The 18195-nt window shown below is 43.8% G+C and overlaps 2 protein-coding genes across 6 annotated transcripts in view; one reads left to right on the top strand and one right to left on the bottom strand.

The window, feature by feature from the left end:
- The window catches only part of pde3b (phosphodiesterase 3B), a 41699-nt gene extending 35854 nt beyond the window's left edge, over positions 1–5845 (bottom strand). Inside the window, exon 1 of one of the 2 annotated variants that reach the window (XM_076022162.1) lies at positions 4660–5845. In XM_076022162.1, the coding sequence (XP_075878277.1) occupies positions 4660–5547 (888 nt within the window). In that variant the 5' untranslated portion in view covers positions 5548–5845. The remainder of the gene's footprint in view (positions 1–4659) is intronic. The other variant, XM_076022153.1, reaches the window with a different exon arrangement.
- Positions 5846–7373: 1528 nt separating this feature from the next.
- Positions 7374–16590, top strand: copb1 (COPI coat complex subunit beta 1). Of its 4 annotated transcripts, none has more exons than XM_076022232.1 (22): positions 7374–7476; positions 8632–8784; positions 9105–9334; positions 9770–9939; positions 10061–10175; positions 10261–10353; positions 10474–10611; positions 10724–10843; positions 11556–11663; positions 11759–11905; positions 12015–12160; positions 12446–12542; positions 12642–12802; positions 13774–13894; positions 14014–14241; positions 14600–14779; positions 14876–15020; positions 15114–15233; positions 15358–15503; positions 15644–15733; positions 16001–16156; positions 16309–16590. In XM_076022232.1, the coding sequence occupies exons 2-22, from the start codon at positions 8694–8696 to the stop codon at positions 16366–16368; spliced, it is 2862 nt and encodes a 953-aa protein (XP_075878347.1). In that variant the 5' UTR covers positions 7374–7476; positions 8632–8693; the 3' UTR covers positions 16369–16590. The 4 variants fall into 4 exon arrangements, with proteins under 4 accessions (XP_075878347.1, XP_075878364.1, XP_075878338.1 ...); XM_076022249.1 differs by having other exon boundaries at positions 7377–7476; positions 8674–8784; XM_076022223.1 differs by having other exon boundaries at positions 7379–7535.
- Positions 16591–18195: the final 1605 nt, after the last annotated feature.

Genomic DNA, 18195 nt, shown 5'->3' on the forward strand with positions numbered 1-18195 from the left:
CCAGGTTCAAAAATACTGTTTTTTTCTGCACGTGCTGCTGCTTTAGGTGTCATGTCACACGTGTTCATGTCCAGTCGTCAAAAACAATTATCAGAACATTTTAACTGAAGCTCATGTTTTAGACACTTTTTATGTGTCTTGATTCAGATTCTGATTCAATCTGCACTCCTCCGCTAGAACCGAGCATCAGTAGGGGGTGGGGGGGGAGGTCTCTGGAGGTGATTTCCACTGAGCTACTTGAACCTGCCATTCTGGAGAAAAAGAAAAATCCCAAATAATTTCTGAAACACTATGACTGCTTGCTGTATCAAGTGTTCTGTCAACATCTGTGTGGAGATATTAATACAAGAGGGTGCGTGACCTCAGGGGGCAGTGTAAAGCCTCTTTTTCACTTTTGGATAAACAATTGACTGCAGACCGAAGTGGCGACTCAACTACAGCAAAACAACTCTAAACACTTTCCAAACAAGCATTTTGATCACGGCGCTGAGCTTGTGAGGTTGTCAGCCGCCCCAAATCGACCGACCAAAATCACATCATCAAGCACAACTTTGAGTAAGGCAGCACATCACATGATCTCGCCTGAGAAAAGTTCCTTTAATTTGCATATCTTTAGAACAACACTGATGTGACCACTTCGCAGAGAGACAAAAAGCTTGACTGATATTACTAAAGCACAAAAGTATCACTAGTGGATGACGATCATCCACCTGTTGGGGAGAAGTCGGGGAAGCGTTTTTTGAGGGGGGGGGTTTCTATCATCATTTGTGCAGCTTTTGAGGTTTCCAGTTGAAAGTGCACCAACTCGCTTGCAGGTTTGAAGGTTGCCTGCCACACTCAATGCACACTCAGTGTCGGTCCGTTGTGGCTTGTAGTTAGTTGGTGTCCGACAGCCAGGAGACGTGAGGACTGAGCCTCTCGAAATGTCCACGCCGACAACGACATTTCAGTCAAACGACAGAGAATCCTAATATTTTCAGGGAAAACAACAGATGCCGATTTATTTTGGAGTTCAAGGATCAACCCCCTCCCCCAGTTCCATTCTCAAAAAAAAATGTAATCTTCTACATGCTAGCAGCCCAACATGACTTTGTACTGAGTTTACGACTGCAAAAGGCTGCACTTTCAGCTGATTTCTAACTCCCTGCCTGGTGCGACTTGAGAAAGACGTGGTCCAGAATATCAAACATATGTTTGTCTGGCGCGATCTCTGATTACCAGAAAATCTGCGAGGAGTGTTCTGATGGCCTAGTGCACATTTCTCCTCCAGCTCACTTTGGAGATGAATCTGGGTTAAATTAGCCGGAAAGTTCTGTAGCCTGAGCCCTTACTCGTAGATTCAACCTGTTTCCCTCTGCATGGGTGACTAATGAAAATAATGGCTACTGGCCCAGGCCCATGACCGTCACCCAACCACCACTGCTGTTAGTTCTGAAAAAGAATAGGACTAAAATGTTCCTGGAAGTTTTTTGGTGGGAAGCACCTAAACACAACCGTCAACCTTGTTCAGTTGTGGCACAAGCAACAGCGAGTTAAAATGCAACAGTCCAATGAATAAATTCACTGAGGGACAAAACACAGAAATTCAGGAGGTAAAGTTGCAACAAGTTGTGTACAATGTTTTGGTATTATAACTGATGTATGATCGCAGCAGTCACATAGTCAACATCCTTCTCTTACACCTTGGTTTTAATTTTGGCTTCTATTCTGTTCAACTGTGACTTTTTTTTTTTTTTTTTACTTAATTTCCTACAAAAGTTTTTTTTTTGTAACTGACAGCATCATCAAATAATTTCAAGCATTGCAATCACATTAATCCATTATCACACTTTTCATATTTAACTTGTTTAGAAATAGGCTGCAAATTGGATTTGTGCCCCCTTCTGGTTTAAAAGTGACCATATAAACTCTGAGGGAAAACAGTTCATAAAAAAAAAAAACAACACTGGCAACTTATGCAATTAAATGGCAGAGCAATTATGAGGTAATTAATTACTTGTCGCTTCCTGTTCGTAATCTATGTACACTAAGTATGTAAAACAGCTACTATGCCCTTCTGTTGGACGCCGTCTCAGATATTTAATCCATTTATACTCTAACTTTTTTCCAAAATAGCTCCACTGAATTTCCCAAACTCTTGATAAGCATGCTGCATGCAAAGCCAACATGTTGCTGCAAACAGACAACAGGCCTGAGACTGAAGGTCAGGGACCCACTGACTCTCACACAGCACAGAGGCTGGTGACTGGGGCAGTGAATCAGTAATCAGAGGCTCTAAAAAAAAGAAAATGAACATCTCTGAGGAACATGAAAGACATCAGTGCTGAACCCTGATTAACTTCCATCAAAATGCCCCCCCCCCTCCCTCATCAGATGCAGAAAGTGTCTTTTGTTTGCATGGAAGTACCGCCGACTACCGTGATTACATGCCGAACCCTTTGTGTCACCTCGGCAACTCTCGCGTTCTGAGCACTGAGCACCTTGCCGGTAAGCAGCGTCAGGAGGGGAGACGCCAGCGGAGGACCGCAGTCGCCACATGTGTCACAAGTGTGACACAACTGTGGACGGTTTAGACTTTAGTTCACCTTGGTGGCATTTCGCTGGCATTTATGTCACTGTCCCCTGAGCGCACGGCTGAGAACTTGACTTTGACATGGATGTTTGCTGACAGGGAGGCTTGCCAAATCTGGTTTTTAGGACAGCCGGATGATGACGCAGACGATGACATGCGCCTGCACTTTTGGTTATCTTTTTATTTCAAAGGGACGGAGGCGGAGGGCAGGAATGCGCGCCATCGATCGCAACTGAACCACGGCGACTGTTCCTCGCTCTAATTAGGACTAAAAATGTAATTACCAATCAATCTGTACATTTTTCCCCCTCAATGCACCAGGTGATGAGAGTAACTATGACGTGTGGCGGTGGAACACAATAAGTAAACTAGTTTTACTTACGGTGTTAGTCAGTTTCGGGTGTCAGAACATGTCATCAACACCTGGATCAGTTCAGGTTTCAAACGCTGCTGTCGTCACTCAACTCAAACAGAAACACAAAGTTAATGTACCACATTTTATGAATGTTGAATTTTATGTATTTTACTGTGTGGCGTTAAGACATATTTTTTCTACTTTTTTTTTTTAATAAATATGGTGCCATTGCGCTGCTTGAAAAATAACACGAGGACTGAAACTGAAAAATTTTAACTTCAACTAAAAATCAAATGTTAGTCTCAATTCATCCAACACATTCTATTATTCAACTTTCTCATTGTGGAGTCTTTAGGGGAAGTCAGTGTGCAACATAAACACAAAAGCCTCTTTTTGTCTTTCTGCCGGTCTCCGTGCGATGACTGTGCCGTGCGGGACCTCACTGCAAACGGCCTACGACACAATGTGGGAAACAATTGCTGGTGGGCTGCAGGTGAAAAACAACTGCTGGAAATTGCACAACTGAGACAATCTGGGTATACATTTTTAGTTCCCTTATCACCTCGTCTGAAGGACACAAAAACAATGTCTGGGGCAAAGCAACGGCTGGGTGTCCACCAAAAGGCCTGTACGCCTTTGTTTTCAACAACTTCAGTGCAACGGGGGGGCGGGAGGGTGTGTGTGTGGGGGGGGGTTAACGGCCTGATGACAATAATGCTGCCGTTTGCAGCATTATTGCCATTTAAAAATAAAAGGCAGCAGGATCTCAGATCGGCTGTTTTGCCATGCACTGCTCTCTTTGTCACGGCAGTCTGATGTTGGCGTGCTGTGGTGTGCAACAGCAACAACAAAAAAAAAAAAAAACATAGTGAAAAGAAGAATGCGTGGATATAGAATAGAAGCCCTTATTAATCCCACATTGGTGAAATTTGCAATGGGCCTCTTCGCTGTGTGTATGCAAACAAAGTGCTGTTTGCGACTCAGAAGCTGCCGAGCTAGGCAGCTAAAACTGAGAGAGACGCGCTGAGAACTCCCTGGGCCCTGTAGTGTCCTGCCAGTGCTCACCATCGTGCAGTCCTGTTGACGGCGTAGTCAGACAGCGCCGGTGTAGGCCCCTGCTGCTTGAGTTACCAGTGGCTCTATTGCCATTGTGGCAACAGGATGTAGACAGACACTCACTTTACACTGGGTGCCAGGGGTTTAAGCGTTTTAAATCAATAAATTCCCTCATAAATAATGCAGATAAACCATACTGATGTCAGGAGGACAGGAAGTGTTTGCGTGTGCGTGTGTGTGTGTGTGTGTGTGTGTTGCACACTGCACGGAATTCGAGATCGCTTGCAAATACTTCACAATCAGAGAGTAATTTGAAAAGAGAGCACTTTCATATGGACGTTGTTTTTTGTTTTTTTGTTTTTTAAATTGACAACTTAACGGACAGCTGCATCATAAAAGTCCGGGGACGAGGTGGATGGTGGTGCAGCATTTCTTCCATTAAAAAAAAGATGCCTGACAAAATAGTGAAGCCTCTCAGTAGAACTAAACAGCTCATTGACAACAACTTGCACCGCTCGCCGGATAGTCACAGCGCGCACAACCGTCCGCGCAAGTGTTTTCGTTTCACATGTGCACTCCTGGGGAGGGCGGGGGTCGTAGGTGAGCGGGCCTTTACTTGTAGGACAACAGGGGAAAACAACAACAACGACAACAACAACAGGGGGACAGGACCTACCTGTTCCCTGGATATGCAGGGCAGCGAGGGTCTGCGGGGCATCTTGCAGCTGCCGTAGTAGCTGGTCGACGTCTCGCCCAGCGACACGCAGCTGGAGCGTCTCCTCGGTCTGATGACGGGGACCTTCTCCTCCGCGCCGGGCACCCCGCTCGGCGCCTCCCTCGACGGGTAGTATCGGTCGAAGCACAGCCCCAGCACGGAGCCCGAGAGCCCGGAGAAGCAGGCCAGCAGCGGGCGGAGCGGCGCGGGCAGCGCGCACAAACTTGTGAACGAGACGAGCCACACGACGCTGGCGAAGACCAGCACCAGCACGCTGTGCTTGAGTTTGAGAGTGGGGATCAGCGTGAGCAGACCCACGCACCCCAGCACGAAGAGCAACCTGCCCACCATTTGCATCTGGTGCTGCTCCTCTCCCCATTGCAAGAAGCGCAGCACCAGAAAATCCCCGAGGTAGCACGACGCCGGCAGTGACAGCAGCCAGCATTTGCTGCTCTCCCGCTTCTTCCTCCTGAGGTAGAAGGTCAGGAAGAAGAAGGCACATCCTATGCTGAACAGCGGACTGATGGACTGGGAGAAGCCCGACAGGAAAGTCCGCAAATCCCACGGCGAGTCACTTTGCAGGCTCCTGGAAATGAGGAACGAGAGCGCCAGGATCGCGAACGCGCCGCCGTAGAGGGCAGAGACCTTTAACAGTTTGGAGCCGCGAATGTCGTCGTTGCAGAGCCTGCACACGTTCAACAAAAAGCCCCTCTGACGGTCCTGTTTGAGAGGGGTGACGCAGCTCTTCACATAGCCGTTCCTGAAGCCCTCGGAGCTGTTTACACTTCCAGCCCCGTCGTGGTGCCTGCTTTTGCCGTGCAAAAGCTCCCCTTCCTCCCGCGCAGCCATGGCTCGACCGCCGTTCCTCGTCTCCGCGCTCGAGTCCCCCCTTCTTCCGATATTTACGCCGTGTTAACACTCGACTACATGACAGCAAATGCACTCCACGGTCACTCAAACGTGCTCCAGCAATTGGACTAAAAGAAAGAAGGTGAGATGTTGTTTTACACAAACGGTGCTCTCTGTCGCCGCCTACGGGCCACAACCTGGAACTCTGGGCTTTTTGTTTTTTTTCCCCCCCTTCAAAGTTGGCCACTAAACGAGTAATAAAACTAATAAACGCAAGCCAAAGCTCAATTTAGCGTGGAAAAAAATGTTTTATTCCGAGTTTCGTTTTGTAAATCGGGCATATAATGTGAGAGTGAGTGGTTAGATTTTTTTTTTTTTCTTTTTAAAATGTTTGCTGTGTGTTGTCATTTTTGGGTTTGTTTGTTGTTGTTGTTTTTTTCTTTTTTCACAATCGTTTGCAACATAACGCATAAAACATTTTTATGAAATATATATTGATATACCATTGATATATATTCAACTACATTTTAGTAACTTGGAACTGGTTATGTTTTCTAACTGGGCGATCAAGTTATCGGTTGTTGTCTTTTTTTTAAAGACAATTTTAACTCGGAACATGAAAATAATTTCATAAAACAGAAAAACTTGTTGGACAGCCTCAGTACCTTTGCCATTACTCATTGGCTGTTTCCTGAGACGGTATTTCCTACTGTTCAACTGCTCTTTGCTGCACCGCGATCTGAGATCGTTTGGTTCCCTTCCTGTGAAGTTGAAATAGTGGACGAGTGTCGATTCAACCGATCTGAGAATTAACTTAAACTATTCAGTCCTGGCCAGTTGCCCTAGAAAGATCATTCAACATAATTGTAGAAATGATTTTTTTTTTTAAAGTGAGCACCATTGTTCGTGACCACAAAGAGGCCACACTGAATGCTCGGTCTAATGCTTAGAATAATAAAACCGAAGACAGAGAGCACTGTGTTTGCACGGGACAACAGCAACAATTTAAAGTTGTTTAAAAAAAAAAAAAACATCGTAGTGTTCCATCGTTTACGTGCTGGAATAAACGCGAAAAGTGCCTCCTGTCCTGACTGCGGAAAAAGCACAGACTCGGGGAGCAAGTTCAGAAAGGATCTTGGAGTCACATTTGGTTCCCAGCGTGATGTGAAACGAGTGCATGAGTACGGCTTCATCTCCTTTCGCATTGACGACAAAGGGAAGATAAATGACTCAACGCAGACGGTTTCACATTGTAAACAAGCGCAGCAACAGGACAGACAGTATCACGAGCTAACCACTAGAGAGTGCTGCATTACCACTGAACATTTTCTCTTGACGCATACTGTAGGTCTAAACATTATGAGCTATAAACATTATAAACGATAAACTCTGGGGTCAGTTTGTGCGTTGAGTAAGGGGAGATACTATTTCTGTGAAAAATCAAATTAAAGGAACAATTAATACAATTTTAATAAATTAACTAATTATCTATTTCAAATGAATCAATTTTAAAATCCTAATATATCTAACCGCATTCTACTTTTAAAACTCTACATGCATTCATATATCATCATTTACCTGCCGTTATTTTTGAAACTATGAGAAATGTAGTTTTTGCATACAAACTTTAGTGTTCCATGTTTTAGTGTGAGCACGTTGGTTGCACTTTCAAGATGGAATACACATATTAATACAATTTATTTGAGTGTTGTTATAATATGTAGGTGTCGCAGTGTGTTTAATTGGACTTATACTCTTTTGATTTCGTTTAAGTTGTTGTTTTTGTTTGTTTTTCGCCCGTGTCTGAACCTTCCGGCGACCCGTAGCAGTGATGTGGCTCAGAAAGTGATCTTCCACGTCACTAGGAAGTCGTGGAGAGCCGAAGCGACGGATCAACAGCGGTAGCCTGGCGGGGACGATTTGGCAGATGTAAATATTCACAATTAGACATTGAAGGCTACTTAGGAGGTGAATTATCCGACCACTGGGTACGTCACGTCACCTCTTTTATTCAATACAAGCGACGTTTTTCCCCTCTGATCTGTGCTCATTATTGGATAGCTAGCAATGAAATGTCCTCCATTTCTTCGCTAGCTTGGACGCTGGCTTTAGCCAACTGGTTCTTGTCAGCGAGTTGCTACAAATATCGTTGGTACTGACTTTATCAGGTGCATATCCGGGTAATAAACGAGTGTTGTGGAGTTTTAGGTGTTATTTGATGCAGTTCTCTTGGTGCTAGCTTAGCGGCTTTAGACCGTAACGTTTCGTTAGCAGCGGACTTGACGTTGCACCTCGCAATTTTCTAATGACTAAAAACTCTTACGAACTTGCCTTTACACACATTTCTTAAAAACAGCTCGATTATATATGTTTTGTGGTAATACAGTGAGCCACGCTTTCTAAAATGCCGTTGGTTGTACGTGCGGAACAATTTTATGAGTATTCAGGGGACCCTGTCAGTATGCATATGGCGTTACTGCCTTTAAATCGGCCTGGCAGTTGTATACTTTTGAAACTATTTTAAATGTTCTCTTCGTTTATTTACGCAATGGCTAAACAAATGAATTACGGGGCCTCGGCATGACATTTATAAAACAGAATACATAGGTTTGTTTTTAGTTAAAATATTTTCATAATATATCTAATAAAATCCATAACTGTTGTGTCATTCCTAGTGATGAGACCTTGTGTTTACATAAAGAGCAAGTTGCCATGTTAGAAGGAGACGTATTGTACCAACTCCTACCCAAAGTAGCCCATAATGTGGATCTCCTTACTAGGGGTTGAGTTGACAGAATTGAGTTTGGGCAATGAATGAAGTTATTGTTGCTTGTTTAAAAGTTTTCTTATTATTTTAATCATCTCAACATTTCCTCTCCACACTAAATCATCTTTTATTTTGACTTGGACTTACTAACAAAAACCATAATGTTGTTTTTTTGGTTCTATGCTAATTCTAGATCACCTTAAATATAAGGGAATCAATCAGTTTCCTTATTTTAGTATATTTGCCCATTCCACTTTGACTAACTGACTAATTTTGCTGTGTCCCCCCCCCCACCCCTTACCCCCCGTTTCTTGCAGGCGTCATCGAGTAACCAACATTTATTTGGATTCTTCCCGTAGGAGACTCGCCCAGCAGCAAAATGACGGCTGCAGAGAACGTGTGTTACACTCTGATCAATGTTACGTCTGACTCAGAGCCGCCCTCTGAAGTCAGCCTAAAAACTGATCTAGGTAAATGTTTTGTTTTTTTAACATTTTATTGAGTCACTGTCAGAATGGTCATTACAATTAAAGTTTTCTGATAATAAAAAAAAAATTGTTAAAACTTATGCCGACAGTATGACCCCAACAAACTTTTGAAGGAAGATTGAAATTTACTTCTGACTTGAATGCCAATTTAGAATATAAAAGCAACACTTTCTTTTCTTGGAATGATGGGAATGCACATTTTGGGATACCTTTTTAATATTTAATAGCTATTTTTCTCAACACTCTGTGTTCACGCTTGTCAGTGTTTTCAGTAGAGGTCAAGATTGTAAATTTCTTTACAGAAAAGGGGGAAATCAAAGCCAAGACTGAAGCCCTGAAGAAGGTCATCATCATGATCCTGAATGGCGAGAAATTGCCCGGGCTGTTGATGACCATAATCCGCTTTGTGCTGCCGCTTCAAGACCACACCATCAAGAAGCTGCTGCTGGTGTTCTGGGAGATTGTTCCTAAGACAACCCCAGACGGCAAGCTGCTTCAGGAGATGATCCTGGTCTGCGATGCCTACAGAAAGGTAAACTAACAGACATGTGATCTCTTAATTGGGGCAAGTTTTGTTTAGTGTTTTGTTTTTTTTTTCTTTTTTCTTGCTGGTCTGCGGCAGAAGGTCAGAGTGGCAGGTGCACACTGTTTGTTTATACTCCGGTCTGCCATTTCATCACCTGCTGCCACCATGGCATCTATACTGCAGCAGGACAGTTGCTAGTTTAAACACAAGGGTGCAAAAAAATGTCTGAAGGTCATCAGTCAAAAGATGCCGAAGATCCTTTGAGTTTTTCAGTTGTTTGGGATTTTAATAGCTCCTGTCTAAAAATCAATTTTGATTTGAAATGGTTGTTTCTTATCGTTATACACTGTAGTTTGTATAAATAACAGCAGGAATTTTGGAAAACTGTGGTCGTATGAAATAATTTCACAATTAACATTTGGAATCATTCCTGCTTCTCAGGACCTGCAGCACCCCAACGAGTTCATCCGCGGCTCCACTCTGCGATTCCTGTGCAAGCTGAAGGAGTCTGAGTTGCTGGAGCCCCTCATGCCAGCCATCCGCGCCTGCCTAGAACACCGTCACAGCTACGTGCGCCGCAATGCCGTCCTGGCAATTTACACCATCTACAGGTACAAAGTTTATTCAGTTATGTATTTTTGTCACCTGCTTTTCTATTTACTTGTTTATTTCAATTTTCAAAGGCCTTTTTCTTGTGAAAAACAAATAACTGATGGAATTCATTTGCTGCAGGAACTTCGAACACCTCATCCCCGACGCTCCAGAGCTGATCCATGATTTTCTTGTCAACGAGAAAGATGCCAGCTGCAAGAGAAACGCCTTCATGATGCTGATCCACGCAGATCAGGTCTGTGGTCCCTGTCGAAGCGGTTCCACTTGTGCAGTAATATCTCAGAGACACTAATCACTTTCCCATTGATGTCATCGCGCAGGATCGGGCTCTGGATTACCTGAGCACCTGCATTGACCAGGTTCACACTTTTGGAGACATTCTGCAGCTGGTCATTGTGGAGCTTATTTACAAAGTGAGTTGTGGGTGTGATTTGTCGTGACAGCGCAGCATGCACTCTAATCAGACCTGCTAGAACGTTGAGCTGTTGCTGCCCCCCTCACTCCATCCCACCCCACCCTGTCCTGTATGTTAGGTTTGTCACGCTAACCCATCGGAGCGTGCCAGGTTCATCCGCTGCATCTACAACCTGCTGCAGTCCTCCAGTCCAGCTGTGAAGTACGAAGCTGCTGGCACTCTGGTTACCCTCTCCAGTGCCCCCACAGCCGTTAAGGTACGCTACTTGTCCTGGGTCGTCTGGTGTTGTCCAGCGATGTTTGTGAAGATATTGCACCGCCCCAGGCGTAACATCAGTCATGACAACCCTGTACTCTGTTGCACTCCAGGCTGCCGCGCAATGCTACATCGACCTGATCATCAAGGAGAGCGACAACAACGTCAAGCTGATCGTTCTGGATCGTCTGATTGAACTGAAGGAGCATCCTACTCATGAGCGTGTGCTCCAGGTACATTGATATAGGTGTATAGAACGGAATCACAGCTGTGGTGAAGTTCTGCTATTTTTTATGCAAATGAAATGTCCAGTATGTAGGATCAAATAGCAGGAATACTGGAAAGCCACCCAAACTACCCATTGATGTATATTATAATATATATTGTGTATTATTGTCTCGTTGCTGAAATTAGTAGGGATATTTTTTTTTTGGTTGCATGATTGAAATCATCTGTGTTTCTCAAAAAGTTCCCTTTAAAATTGTAATGTGAATGAATGACCAAGCAGGGAAAACACACATGAATTTGTTTGATCTGAACCAAGCCTCCTCTCTACCTGGAAGTTATTCTGATATCTGCTAATGTGTCTGCAGTTGAAGCAGATTGATCAAATACTCCCCGATGTCACAGCTTGTGCATCATTGAAAATGCGACGGTGGCAGATTTTCCTCATATAATTAAATGAGCTAATCAATACATCCGCAGTGCCAATGAGCTAAAAGGCTCACTTCTTTCTCTTCCATTCTCAAATGTGAGTCCTTTCCATTCTGTTCTACTTTTCTCAAGCTCTACAGAGTGTGCAATTGCTTATCAAGCAATTGCGCGGCCTAATTCATGAGCCAGCGCCAACGTATTGAATTAGCAAACTGCAATGATATTGTTCCAGTTCACTGCACCTACATTACTTCCGCCCTCTTGACTGGTCTTTTCTTTTTCTTTGTCCAGGACCTTGTGATGGACATCCTGCGTGTTCTCAGCACTCCTGACCTTGAAGTCAGAAAGAAGACTTTGCAGCTGGCACTGGACCTTGTTTCATCTCGCAATGTGGAGGAGGTCAGTCGGCACTGATACCTTCTGCCTGGAAAAGAGGAGCAGTGCTGTAAACCTGACGCACGTTGTTGTTTTTTTTCCTTTTCCCCACCTCTCAGTTGGTGATCGTTCTGAAAAAGGAGGTGATCAAGACGAACAATGTCACAGAGCATGAAGACACTGATAAGTACAGGCAGCTGCTGGTGCGCACTCTCCACTCGTGCAGCGTGCGCTTCCCCGACATGGCAGCCAACGTCATCCCCGTGGTGAGCAGTCCGTCGTGTTTGTAAAGAGCACCAAACTACAGGGTGGCCCACTGAGTGGACAAGTGAAGTAAAAGTTGCAGTTTTTACTGAGCCGCTACATTGTTCGCAGCTGATGGAGTTCCTCAACGACAGCAATGAGGCCGCTGCTGCTGATGTGCTGGAGTTTGTGCGGGAAGCCATTCAGAGGTTTGACCACCTGAGGCCTCTCGTCATTGAGAAGATGCTGGAAGTCTTCCACGCCATCAAAACTGTCAAGTAAAGCTTCCTTTTTAAAGCTTTCATTGTCCATGTTATGCATTTTCTCAGTACTTCTTACACTTTTGGTAAAAAAGAAAAGAAAAAAAAGCTAAAACTTAACTAGGATTGTAAAAAAAATGTGACAAATGGTCTGATAGTGGTGTATTCTTCTCAACTGCATCACATGTCTGTGAAGTCTGTTCAGCGTCACACATAGGCTCCATTGAGTTTTTATTTCTTCCTTTCATTGATCGATTGATTGGATATTAACGCAATGATTTCATCTCCACTGTTCCATTTCAGAATCTACAGAGGAGCATTGTGGATCCTGGGAGAATACTGCAGCACCAAGGAAGACATCCAGAGTGTGATGACTGAAGTGCGCAGGTCCTTGGGAGAGGTACGTCTGCAGAATTAGTTGTCTAAAAGCTTCTTCTTTTTTTAACAATTCCCCAGGAAATTTTGAAACAATTCTTGCTTCTGCCTCTTGCCTGGACAGATCCCGCTCGTTGAGAATGAAATTAAGAAAGAGACCGGAGAGGTGAAACCGGAGGATGAAGTGAGTGCAGCTCCGGCCCAGAAGCTGGTGACGGAGATGGGCACCTATGTCACACAGAGTGCCCTTAGCTCCTCCAGGCCTTCAAAGAAAGACGAGGACAGGTAAGAGCAGGCACAGTTGCACTCCTGCTATGATTCATCGGCCTTATAAAGTTTCCATAGCCCGGTGGTTCTCAAACTTTCTCTGTCAAGCCCCACCTTGGAGGAAGAAAATTATTCATGCCCCCCACCCCTCCCCAATTTGGGGCTATAAGCCCCAAATTTGACATGGCTGTGTCTTGAGGGATCCCGATGAACCTGCAAGTGGCCCCATGTCTTTAGGACAAAGTTGACTTTTGACCCCATAGACTTGCCTTACCTTTGGCACACCACTTTTTGTGATATTTGTGATTTTTTTTTTTATCATGAACATTCATTTCACTTTTCTCTTCATTTATGAAATCATTTATTCTGTACAAATAAACAACTTTAGCAAATCACTCTTTGTGACATCAAATCCTGAACATTACTTTTTAAACAAGAATATTCCTTTCACTTTTCTGCTGTGCAAATACATTTTTTTGTAACATCCACCATCCTGGCTTCCCTGTGAAACAACACAGCTTTATGTTGTGCTCCCATCTCCTCACAAAGTGCAGAGAATAGCCGCGCTTTCAGGGGTCTTGTTTTGATGAAATTAACCGCATCAACAACATGAGTCATGCGACAATATCACATTTTCTACCTGCCACACAGGATGACGTTGAGCATTGCCCAACAACAAAGAACACTGGCCACCGCCGGACTCCTGAATTCTTCTTTTCGTCCCTGTCAAATATTTGTCCATCCTGCTGTGTACCTGAGCAGCGTTTTTCTTAGCGACAACCTACTGAACACTTTTTGTTAATTGTTCCGCTGTGGAAAAAGTTCCGACGTGAAAACATTAGTTTCCCCGGGCGCCCCGTCTCCCTCCCGCCTGGTTTCACACCCCCCCCGCCCCCCAAGACGCGACTCTACGCCACCAGGAGGGGGCGCCCCACCCACTTTGAGAAACACTGCCATAGCCACTGAAGCGCCGTATTGCTCTCTCGCAGGCCTCCGCTGAGGGGGTTCCTGATGGACGGGGACTTTTACGTGGCTGCTTCTCTGGCCACCACACTGACCAAGTTGGCCCTGCGTTACGTCGCTATTGTTCAAGACAAAAAGAAACAAAATGTAAGTTGTCCTTCAGCTCTCCTTGTGTTGCCACGGCAACACAGCACAAGATTACAAACGTTACTCAATCTTTTTTCTTTTCTTTTTTTCTGGCGATATCCCCGAACCTGCCTCCTCAGTCCTTCGTCGCGGAGTCCATGCTCATCATGGTCACCGTGCTCCACCTGGGCAAGTCGTCGTTGCCCAAGAAGCCCATCACCGACGACGACGTGGACCGCATCTCGCTGTGCCTCAAGGTCCTGTCAGAGTGCTCGCCACTCATGAATGACATCTTCAATAAGGAGTGCCGCAAATCCCTGTCACACATGCTGGCTGTCAGGCTGGAGGAGGAGAAGCTGTCACAGAAGGTAAAGGCTGTTGACTCAACACTCGACCGCGTGACCGCTGGCCACAGCTGACGCATCCGAACAAATACTGGACACATTTATGGTGTCGATTAGATTTTCTTTTTTGTCTTTGCCTTAATATTTCACTGTAGTGAGTGCAGCAATGTAGAAAACTTAAGAAGCATTATTGAAGTGTGAATGTCCAGGTTCTTTGAAATGGCTCTCTTCCTTGTTAGTTGCACACAAAGACGCCGGCTCACTATTCTGTGTATTTTCTCTGTGCTGATTCTCCAGGCAGGAGGCGCTGCAGCCGAGCAGGTCACCCTGCAACCCCACAATAACCCGACTGCGTTTTCATTTTTTTTTTTTTCTTCAACAGAAAGAGTCTGAGAAACGAAATGTCACGGTGCAGGCCGACGACCCCATCTCCTTCATGCAGCTGACAGCCAAAAATGAAATGACGTCCAAAGAGGACCAGTTCCAACTGAGTCTGCTGGCTGCTATGGGCAACACTCAGCGGAAGGAGGCTGCGGATCCGCTGGCTTCAAAACTCAACAAGGTAAACCTGCTGAAATCCAACATTTGTTTTTGTTTTTTTTATCATTTGAATGCGTAGCTTTGACCATTGAATGTAACTAATTTCTGTCCAATCAAGGTGACCCAGCTGACTGGTTTCTCAGACCCAGTGTATGCTGAAGCATACGTCCATGTCAACCAGTATGACATTGTTCTCGACGTGCTGGTGGTCAACCAGACCAGTGACACCCTTCAAAACTGCACCCTTGAACTGGCCACTTTAGGTTTGTGGACTAAATGTGCTCTGTCTGTGCCTATTACGCAAGGTTTGTGTTGCGATTACGTTCATTTGTACATCTTCCAAATTCGTCCACTAGGGGATCTCAAGTTGGTGGAGAAGCCGTCTCCGCTTACTCTGGCGCCTCACGATTTTGCTAATATCAAGGCCAACGTCAAAGTGGCTTCCACCGAGAATGGCATCATATTCGGAAACATTGGTAAGAAAATCAGTTGGCTGTGTGATGATAATAGTTGCTCATTTGCCGCTGTTCTTTATTTTCCCTCACTGCACGTAACTAAACGCCGTCTCGTGCACACTGTTGTTTGATTCTCCCCTCCCAGTCTACGACGTGTCGGGCGCAGCGAGCGACAGAAACTGCGTCGTCCTCAGTGACATCCACATTGACATCATGGACTACATCCAGCCCGCTTCCTGCACCGACGCAGAATTCAGACAGATGTGGGCAGAGTTTGAGTGGGAAAACAAGGTGAGCCTTGGGTTGCTACTTCCAGACAAACCTCACTCTGAAACTGTGCTGATTCTGACTGGATTTATGCCTTTGAACCAACTGGATTGAAAAAAAAAAACCAGCGACCCACACTGAAAACAATTAATTCTTTGTTGCAGGTCACAGTGAACACCAACATCACAGATCTAAACCATTACCTCCAACATATCCTCAAGTCCACCAACATGAAATGTCTGACTCCGGAGAAGGTTGGTGTAAGACACTTCTTTATTTTTTTTCTGAAGATGACAGGATATGATGATAAATGATATAGAGGTTTTTGTCGCGGGTACATGTCTAAAACCCCTTAATTATATTTCTAGTATAGCAATTGTGTGGCAGATTGCTTTTGCATTGTATTTCTAGTTTAAAAAAAAAAAAAAAAAACTTGCATCACGCTGTGTTTTGTTTCGTTTGCTTGCTTGTCGGTTTTTGTCTTGCACTGACGTCCCTCTTCTTTGTCTTTGTCAAACCAGGCTCTGTCTGGCTTCTGCGGCTTCATGGCTGCCAACCTTTACGCTCGTTCTATCTTTGGAGAGGACGCTCTCGCTAATGTCAGCATCGAGAAGCCAATCCACCTGGGGCCCGACGCGCCTGTCAACGGACACATACGCATCCGAGCCAAAAGCCAGGTGGGTCTCTACTGCTGCAGCAACAGATATTATTCTCCCAGAAGAGTAAAACCCTTGTTTGCATTGAACACAATTGTCGTATTTCTTGAGAGGGTGTCTTTGATATGTTTTTGAAATAATTAGTTAATTAATATTTTTCCTTCTTCCTGCAGGGGATGGCCTTGAGTCTTGGTGACAAGATCAACCTCTCCCAAAAAAAGACAAACCTCTAAATCAACGGTTGGCTGGCTGATCCTTCTGATTTTGTAAAATTCACCTGCTGTTTGCTCTTTCCTAACATCATTCAGGCTTGCCTTGCAGCAAATTCAAAAATCTCGAAATTACGCTTTTTTTTTTTTTTTTTTGTTACGTCACCTCTCTGTCTAAAACTTACATCACAGCAAAGTACTTTCTGTATCCTGTATAATTTTCAATAAACATGCGTACAAAAGCTGTTTTACGCCCTCTTGTTAAATCATTGTCCATTTGAAATAAAGTCTTCACCTTTATTCAAATATTGGGAATGAATTCTATTGTCGATAAAGTAGAATTATTTTTCCAGAAGCACTTGAAAATTAACTGACTTTTTTAGGATATAAAGGGCCACCAAGTAAATGAGGAGATAAGTTTTGTTTTAAAGAAAATCCATTAAAAAAATATGAATTATATCCCTTATTAAATGTCTAAAGAATATTTGGTTTTTCACACTGAATGGATATTTATTTTCTCTGCAAAACTGACCTGATTGGTTTACTATGCATCACTGAGGAGAATAAATGAATGTCCAAAATCTGAAAGTAGTTGCTGCAGTCTGGTTTCAAAGCTCCACATCTAATAACTACAGTTCCTCAGATGTTTGGGGTGATATTGAAGATGAAAAATGCATTAGAGTGTAACTGTCAGAGCCGACCAACTTGTCACTGACATCACAAACCTCCACATCAAATCAGAAAGTAGGACATGAAACATGGCTCTGACTTCAGAGCTGATTTATAATTCATGCACAGAAGGAGATTTCTGGGTGTGTACCGAAGTTTAAAAGGTCCCAACTCTTGCTCACACGGAATATATGTGAAATCGGTTTCTGCGAGATGTCACGCAAAGGTTGTATAAGGTCAAAGCTTCCGCTGTGAAGATTTACACTTCAGCCAAGTTGTCACAACATAACACCTGTGAGCAGTCTGTGCACTCTGTCGATTTAAGGTTATGGTTCCTAGAACAGTTCTTAGAACTATTACTGTCTCAGCCAGCCAGTCTAGATGTGATTGGAAAGTTTTTCAAATTATAATTTGGGAATAATTTTCCTTTATTCATTTATTTATGTATTTATTTTATTACTAATTGATGTTTTTGTTGAGTAGCTAACTGAGTTTGATCACTTTGATATAATGTTTTATAATAGTACAGTTGCGTGGATACTGGTGCAATTTATTACATCTCATTACAGGATTGCTGACTCGTATCGTCACATGAAATTTATTTCACTCAGTCCCGAAGAGATAAGCTACAGCTTTGGCAAATCATTACTCCTTTTTCATTTTATGAATTGCTTCTCAGCAAAAATGGCCTTTTCAATGTACGTCATGCTTCTGCCGCTAGATGGCATCATAGGTGCTAAAGTAGACTGGTGGTAGTTTGCATGGAATTACAGTAAAATATTACATGAAATGACATACAAATGGCACAATGTTATAGCACACCCCTGTGCTTGTAATGGTTCATAGCACATAAACAAGTTTAATGTGATATTTCAATATTTATTTGCACCAAAAACGGGGTAAGTTGTGCAGTAGCTACGACATGGTAGATATTGATAATACTTCATATTTTCTTCATTGGAGCTTATAATAAACCTTACGTAAAGGCAATAATAATAACGAATGAATGCATGAATGATATAACATACAATGGTATTATAAACCATTCAGAAGCACCACGATTTGTCGTCTTCAGATGTTCCAAGTCATTCTTTCCTGATATTAGCACAACTTACCGTTTAAAAACCACAATGGGCTCGTTGTCCCAAGGAATCTTCAGCACGACTGAACCAACCAGACACG

Source organism: Nelusetta ayraudi, unplaced genomic scaffold (genome assembly GCF_046127955.1).
Source record: "Nelusetta ayraudi isolate G7.1 ecotype Tasmania unplaced genomic scaffold, CSIRO-AGI_Nayr_v1 ptg000002l, whole genome shotgun sequence".
Classification (NCBI taxonomy): Eukaryota; Metazoa; Chordata; class Actinopteri; order Tetraodontiformes; family Monacanthidae; genus Nelusetta; species Nelusetta ayraudi.